The sequence below is a fragment of the Ipomoea triloba genome, chromosome 2 (genome assembly GCF_003576645.1).
Source record: "Ipomoea triloba cultivar NCNSP0323 chromosome 2, ASM357664v1".
Lineage (NCBI taxonomy): Eukaryota > Viridiplantae > Streptophyta > Magnoliopsida > Solanales > Convolvulaceae > Ipomoea > Ipomoea triloba.
The window spans coordinates 1,780,833-1,789,667 of NC_044917.1; the positions used below are offsets into that span (position 1 = coordinate 1,780,833).

Sequence of the window (8,835 nt, forward strand, 5' to 3'; positions counted from 1 at the left end):
TTTGTCTATGAAAACATCCATTTACAAATATGGATTTTTTCATGATGTTGATTGGTATTGGTGTTGATAATAATTATGTATAGTATATTTACAGATAATACTTGATATAACCATATTTAAAAAAATAAATTAAATAAAGTCCGTGGTTGTACTCGGGGCACCAAATTAAATTATGCGTATGTATAAGTACTTCCCCATATTGTGTAAAAATTGAATGTTTATTACGGATGAAAGTAGCTTTGTTAAGTTGATAAAATTTGAAACTTTAAAATCAGGATTCAATTCTTATGGAGAACAATTCTTGATAGAGTGATGCCATAGTCCTTTAGCCCATAGGCATTTATTCCTATTAGCTAAAAATTAACTAAATCATTATAGCGAGTCAAAATAAACTAAACTACTGAAACAGTTCCTACTTTTAACTTGACTATCAAATAAAACGTGTAATTATTTGAATCCCTTAAAAATTTGTCCTATTTTGCTTTGATCCTTTCTGATCGGTTTAAAAACAATTTGAAATATTTTTTTTACCGGCTAATTTTAAAAATTATACACAAGATAATCAAGATTGGATCACCATTATCCCTCCAACCAAATAGCCATATAGTGATAACCATTATGATTATATAAAGAATTTACTAGATTTGGAAAAGGAAAAACAGTTTTTATAATTTGACCTAAGTGCTTTAAAAAGCTGTAGAATCTTGTGGTGCTTCTCGAGTAAATATAATTCATAATAATAGTAAGTTTGACAAAAGAAATTGAGGGAAATTATTGTTATTTTGAATGATTATATATATGTGTATGTGTGTGTAGATATATATATTTTTCCGGTGAAGTAGTGGCCTAGCTCCTCCCATCGTCACGCGCAAATGCTCAAATACACGGCGGCTAGTGCTGCCCAATCACTCATTGATGGTGATATTCATGCCCATTTTTTATTTTGGGTGTTGGACAAATATTGCTGAGTCCCTATTTGATGTGCTCCAATTGGATTTTATTCAATTAACTATTATTATTTATTGGGTAATGAGGGAAATCAGTAGACGATATTGATTTGGACGTTATGAGACCTTAAAACTTTTTTTTTTTTTTTTGTGAAAATATATGCTTATAGCTTACCATTGAGAGGGATGCCACTGTTACATACATTGGTACTACCATTCGAGATTTATTCGTAAGTGTAAGATAATTAATTTTGCAAGAGATTGAAATTTATTTGAAGGTCATAAGATTTTATTTGTAGTAATTATATTTTCTTGTTAAATCAACCAACTTTAATATATAATTTGATCATATGATTCCGGACTTTAATACTTTAAAAAGAAATTATAAGATAAAAAATTAAAATATTGCTTATTGAGTTATGGCTTACCTACTTGTTAACAATCAATAATAAAATAGCTAGTGGTATAAGTTTTAGAATTACCACTAGCTATTCTCAAATAGCTAGTGGTAATTCTAAAACTTATGTGGTAATGCATCAATATAATTGAGTGCACGTCCTCACCTATGATCGAAAGGTTTTTTTTTTTTTTTTTTTGTTTTTCCTTTTAATCAATAAAATAACTTTTCTCAACTATTAACTTGGTAACCACAATGATTCTTCGTAAAAATTGTTTATTCATCTTCTTAATTTGAGTTTGTCAGTTATTGATCAACCTAAAGTGGTTTAGCTCCAAGCGATCAACTATGGACAACATAAGCTGGTTTACTTCCTTGTGATATTGTATAAGCTAATAGCACAAGACGAACTTTATCCAGGGCACACCATCGAGTAGTGGTTACAGGCTTTCTGTAAATAAAAAAATATTCTTTTTAAATTTTTTTAGGAAAACGAAAAAATTGACCGACACTATTTGAGAGTGTGCATTGTGTAAACTCAATTTGAATTTGTGTTCTTCAGATACAGTAATCATGTTTTACTCGCTTGACCATCTTTTGGATAATTTTTTAAATAATAATATATATATTAAAAAAAAAATTCATAGTATGTTCACGCAATATGAGAAGTGCGGTCGTCACGTCTTATGCCAACCTTGGTTCAAGTAATACGATGATTAAACAAATGTTTAATTGTACATTCAAACAAAATAGCCATTGACTTTTAAATAAAATAAAATTATATGGTGCAAATTAAATGCAATATATATTTAGAATATTTTAATTAAAATTATGAAAGTGACTTTTAAATTGTCAAATTATTTCCTATTTAACTAGTTACTTGTCATATTGATGTTGTAAATTATGGTTTGCACCCTGTATACACTTATATTGTTACTTGAGCAACTCATCCCATAATTGCTATTAAAAAAAATATGTTCTAAGTGAAACTCATATTGTGACTCTAATAAAGGACAATAACAATAAAGTAAATCAGTTTAGATTGTCTATAATTAATTGGTCCAAATTAAGAGGCAAAAATTTATGTGAAATTGTCTCACATAAGTGTGATCCAAACTAAGAAGGCTAATAAACAACTCTTACAAAGAGTCAAACATGAAATCTTGTGGTTATTAAACTAACTGTTTAACCAACTTGGTTGTGGTTGTCCTACCACCTCCAAGCAGCATTTATATTATTATCCTTAAATTTAATGTTTACTAAATGAATATTTAACTGGATGATCAAATTTAGAACAAAATCAATAGTGGTCATTTATGATCAAATCAAAAGTTGAAGATAAAAATTGGTAAATGATGATAGTAAAATGGCCATTAATGGTCCAATTAAAAACTAAAGATGAAATTGATAAATGTTAATGGTTAATGGATTATTCTAATAATTAACTCCAAACAAAAAGTCAATATCCTCATTTAACATTATTTATTTGTTTTGTCCCTTGTTATGGTTTTTTTTAAGTGTTATCATACAATATTTTAAATGAGAAAAAAAAAAAAAGTCAAATGTCATGTTATGATGTAGTACCGAATTTGGTAAAAGCTAAGGATTAATAGTTAATACATGGTGAGATGGGGGGCCATTGGACCATGACTACAAAAGCTTTGCTCATTCTCCTTGTATTCAACCCTATAGAATGGTTGAATTCCTTTGCATTTCCTTGCAAGCAACCATGGGATGGAGATGAGATTGTCATTCTCAATCATGTCGTTGGGAGTTAAAATCATAGTCTAGAAAATGAAATATAGTTAGTTGGTCACTTGACCAAGTAAGTTTTCTAGAAATTTAAGTCATAGTTGAATATATATATATAGTTGGTCACTTGATCAATTAAATTTTCTAGAAATTTAAATCATAGTTGAATATATATAGGGTTAACATGTTGATCAATAATCAACATTTAATGCTTTTTGTATTAAACATAACCATGCATGGTCTATCCGATTACAAGAGTTCTGTGAAAATTAGTATTGACAGTACCTGGTACGATTTATATAACATACATGTTTATACATGGTATAAAATACATTGATATTGTTTATCATGGTAAAAACTCCCCATATATAGGGGCAAAAAGGTGTTGGTATCTTTTATTCTTGTGCCATCATAGTTTTAAAAAATTGAGATAGACCAATTTGCGTAAAAGTTCATATTTTTTTCTTCTCTTATCAATCACTAGATATGACTAAAATATACGCTCTATTTTTTTTTCATACAACATTTAATCTTTATCACTATGAGATTAATTCAAATTTAACTTGAATCACAACTACAAATTTGACCCTTACTCAAAAACATATCTAACACAACTTTTTAACATAACACATACAAAAATACAACTTGGTACATTCTTGAACCTTAACAGACTCGACTTATCTCCTCATGTGCTGTGGGACTAGCTCATGAGGTTCACTGGTTCAAAATATAGTTCGATAAATTTGAGGTACCATGATTTTATATATATATATATATATATATATATATATAAATAAAGAATAGACTATATGAGAATTTCACACTCAAATACACATGTGTGTGTACATATTCTTTATACGTAGTATTTATTATACTTTTATGACAGCCATCTTGGTTGAATACACAGAAGACTGGACACATATAGTACAAGACACAGACATGTGCATATACTACTGGGTTCCAGAAATGTCAGCTAAAAGAAATCCACCACAGATCCATATATATATATATATATATATGTGTGTATATTTTGCAGTTATTTATGTTTCCATCATGTATGTATAGGTGGGTAGAAATTGGTCAATTTTCCTACCCCATTACTGGACACTAAAAGACAAAGATATTTTATTTATAAAGATTCTACGATGAATACTGACTAATATAAATAAAAGCGCGATAAAGATGAATATCATTCATATCATAAAAGTAAAACCGATCTAGAAATAATACCTTAACAAGTAAATAGACATAAATTACAATGAAATACAAATATTAAAACTACGAAACTGGAAAAAGAATAGGATTCTATAACACGCACTAAGACTAATACAAACTAATATAAATAGAAAATGATCCACGATGAATATCATTCGTATCGTAAAAATAAAAACAATTGAGGAGCTAATCGAGTATAAATTATAATGAAATACAGATGTTAGAAGTATAAACTATGAAGCAGGAATAGGATTCCTTCCATTACCTATAAGATAATTTTATAAATAATGAATCAAAGAAGTGATGATAGCAAATTTATTTAAAATGCAAGTGGCCACTAAACAATGATCATAATCTGGGAAAGTGAATAGGGGGGTTATAGATATGAAGGGAAGGTACACGGTTTCTCAGCCTACATGATGATCATCATCATCATCATCACCATGAAGATATATATAAACAACAAAAGAATTGTTATAAAGAAAGTCCACCAAGTAGCCAGCCGTCCCAAAAGTAAACGCTTTTTTTTGAGAATTCAGACCATACCTTTTAATATTGCTCCATATCAACATCAACCACTCTCATGGGGGGATTAAAGACTTGAGTCTGCAAGAGCCTGATGGGAAGTGGGGAAAAAAAATTAACCCCACATGATTGATTGGAGTATCTTGCCATCTTCAACTCTCTTCTTCTTCTTCTTCTCCTTCTTTGTCTCTTCTTTCTATTAGTCTGGCATATTATTGGGTTATTAGAGGATTTAGAGCAGCCATGCTCCTGGGGGGACCCCTCCATTCATCTTCTTTGGCTAGGCGTAAGTGTTGTTGTTTCAATCTTTCTGGGATTGGGTTTTTGGTAATAGCAGCAGTGGTATTTCTTTCTTCTGCTGTGATTATCTGTAGTGGTGCCTGCAATGAAATTGACCATCAGGCTTTGCTGTCCTTCTCCCTTAACATCTCCAGTTCATCTTCTCCCTTGAATTGGAACAATTCAGGTGATTGCTGTGACTGGGAGGGGGTGGGGTGTGATGGAAATGGGAGAGTGACAAGGCTATGGCTGCCATCCAGAGACCTTGTTGGGAGCATTTCTCCTGCAGTGGCAAACCTCACCAGTCTCTCCCAACTCAACCTGTCAAATAATAGGCTGTCTGGTTCTCTGCCTGATGTGTTCTTCTCTGCCTTGAATAGCCTGCAGGTGATTGACCTGAGCTATAATCGGTTAACCGGAGAAGTTGCATCAGATGAGAGGTTGCCATCTTCAATCCATGCTGTGAATCTCTCCAGCAACCACTTTAATGGGACAATCCAGTCTTCATTTTTCCAGCCTGCAACCAGTTTGGCTAGTCTAAATTTCAGCAACAATAGCTTCCATGGGGGGATTCCCTCTCTCTGCAGCATCTCTCCTGTAATCATGGCTCTTGATTTTTCCTTTAATGACTTGGAAGGCCATATTCCCCATGGATTTGGGGAGTGTTCCAGAATGGTGATTTTGAGGGCAGGTTTCAATAAGAACATTTCTGGGCCAATTCCTAATGATATTTACAGTGTGATTACACTGCAAGAATTGTCTCTACCTGGGAATAAGCTCTCTGGTTCCATTGCTGGAAACATCACCAGACTTATCAGTCTTAGAAGCCTTGCACTCTATGGGAATGAGTTGACAGGAAGAATTCCAGAAGATATTGGAAGGCTATCCAGCTTGGAACAGCTGCAGCTTCATATTAACAGTCTGAATGGGACTGTGCCCCCATCTCTAATGAACTGCACCAGGCTGAAAGTGCTGAATTTGAGAGTCAATAAGCTTGAAGGTGAACTCTCTGCTCTTGATTTCTCCAAAATCAATCAACTAACCACCGTTGATCTTGGAAACAACAACTTCACTGGGAAATTGCCACCAAGCCTGTTCTCATGCAGGTCGCTGACCGCAGTTCGCCTGGCCACAAACAAGCTAACCGGAGAAATACTGCCTGAGATAGGGGAATTAGAATCACTGTCCTTCCTCTCTATCTCCAACAACAGCCTGACCAATTTCATGGGGGCGATTAAAATCCTCTCCCGGTGCAAGAGCCTCAGCACATTGATCCTCTCCAAGAGCTTCCGGGATGAATCATTGCCTGGTGATGAGAATCTGATTGGCCCTGCAGGATTTCAGAATCTCAGGACTCTTGGTTTAGGTGGCTGTAACTTCACTGGCCCAATACCCTTTTGGCTGTCTAAACTTAAGAAGCTTGAGGTTCTTGACCTCTCTCAGAATAAAATCATGGACAGGATTCCAGGTTGGCTGGGAAATCTTGAAAATCTGTTTTACATGGATTTGTCACAGAACCTCCTTTATGGAGGCTTCCCAATAGAGCTTGTTGGACTGTGGAGGCTTTCAACAAAGGAGGGTGCAGATCAGGCAAGAAGTTACTTAGAGCTGCCTGTTTTTGTGCAGCCAAATAATGCCTCCAATCTGCAGTACAATCAAATGTCCAACTTGCCAGCTGCAATTTATCTGGGAAACAACAATCTTGAAGGAGGTATCCCAGCAGAGATAGGGCAGCTGAAGTATATTCAAGTCCTGGATCTTGGTCAAAACAAATTTTCTGGGAGTATTCCCAATAACATATCTGACCTCACAAACTTGGAGATTTTGAACCTGTCTTGGAACAACCTGTCTGGCATCATTCCAGCATCACTTAAAAACCTCCATTTCTTGTCTTCTTTTAATGTTGCTAACAACCATCTTGAAGGTCCTATTCCAATTGGAGGCCAGTTTGACACCTTCCCAAACACCAGCTTCATGGGAAACCCAGGGCTTTGCGGTCGAGTTTTGCAGCATCCTTGCTCCAGTCAGTCACCAAATGCACCAGCTTCAGCTCAAAGGAAAAGTGGGAAGAAGAAAATTGTGATTGGCCTTATTCTCGGGATCTGTTTTGGCATCACCTTCACCCTCATCATGATAGCTCTTTGGCTATTTTCCAAAAGGAGGGTGCTTCCAAGAGGTGATGCTGAAAAGGCAGACTTAGACACTATATCCTTCAATTCCAATCCCGGATTCTCTGGTGAGGTTGTGAAGGATAACAGCATTGTGGTATTGTTTCCCAGACACAAAAACGAGACTAAGGATCTCAACATTTATGACATATTGCAAGCCACAGACAACTTCAACCAAGAAAATATAATTGGTTGTGGGGGTTTCGGGCTCGTCTATAAAGCTACTTTAGCAGATGGGACTACTCTAGCTGTTAAGAAACTTACAGGTGATATGGGGCTGATGGAAAGAGAGTTTAAGGCAGAGGTGGAGGCCCTATCCACAGCCCAGCATGAGAATTTGGTGTCTCTGCAAGGCTATTGTGTCCATGATGGCTGCAGATTATTGATCTATTCCTACATGGAAAATGGAAGCCTAGACTACTGGCTGCATGAGAAGACTGATGGAGCATCCCAACTCGACTGGCCAACTCGGCTGAAGATTGCACAGGGAGCAAGCTGTGGGGTGGCTTACATGCACCAGATATGCGAACCACATATCGTGCATCGTGACATAAAATCCAGCAACATCCTCCTCGACGAAAACTTCAAAGCACACGTAGCAGACTTCGGCCTGTCCAGATTGATCCTTCCTTACCAGACTCATGTCACCACTGAACTAGTGGGCACTCTAGGCTACATTCCCCCGGAGTACAGCCAATCCTGGATTGCCACTTTCAGGGGCGATGTCTACAGTTTTGGAGTTGTCATGCTTGAATTACTGACTGGCAAGAGACCTGTGGAAGTATGCAAGCCCCGGATGTCACTTTCAAGAGAATTAGTAGTATGGGTGCAACAGATGAGAAATGCAGGAAGACTAGATGAAATATTTGATCCTCTTCTACAACACAAGGGGTTTGATGAAGAGATGCAACAGGTTCTGGATGTGGCATGCATGTGTGTCAACCAGAACCCTGTCAAGAGGCCAACAATCACAGAGGTAGTTGACTGGCTAAAGAAGGTAGAATTCAACAGAGACACACCAAAGCAAGGGTGACATTAATCACATTACTACATACATTAATTAAGCACAACAAAATGCTTGATTTGGTCTTTAATCTTGATGTGAATGTACTCCATATAGCAGTGCACAATCACTTTTGTATAGATATATCAATGTACTCCCCATATAGCAGCTCACAAGTCACAACCACTTTTGTATAGGCAATTTTTTTTTTCTCTTTTTTCTGTCTAAACACAAGAATGTAATAATAAGACACATCCATAATTGTATAGAAACAAGATTGCTACCAGGTAGTAGTGAGCATAGGATTTTGATAGTGAGAATGGATGAGCTTTTCAAAATTGCAAAATTATTTCTGTTAATGACAAGATACAACCATGAACCATGCATGCCAATATAACCATCAAGTGTTATTTAGTTAGATTAAACAAATTAAAGGGAGAAGATACTTGTCTCTCTCTGTAACTATCTGTCATACACATTGTGATCACCTTAATAGAAGCAGTGGAGAATTCAGGTGAGAGTGTGGAATAAGTAAGTCACTAAAGATAA

At 35.4% G+C, this 8,835-nt stretch overlaps 1 protein-coding gene across 1 annotated transcript; it reads left to right on the forward strand.

The window, feature by feature from the left end:
• Nucleotides 1-4,725: 4,725 nt before the first annotated feature.
• Nucleotides 4,726-8,632, forward strand: LOC116010217 (tyrosine-sulfated glycopeptide receptor 1). The gene has a single exon (XM_031249519.1). It carries the CDS (start codon nucleotides 5,080-5,082, stop codon nucleotides 8,314-8,316), a length of 3,237 nt encoding a protein of 1,078 aa, XP_031105379.1. The 5' UTR covers nucleotides 4,726-5,079; the 3' UTR covers nucleotides 8,317-8,632.
• The last annotated feature ends 203 nt before the right edge of the window (nucleotides 8,633-8,835 follow it).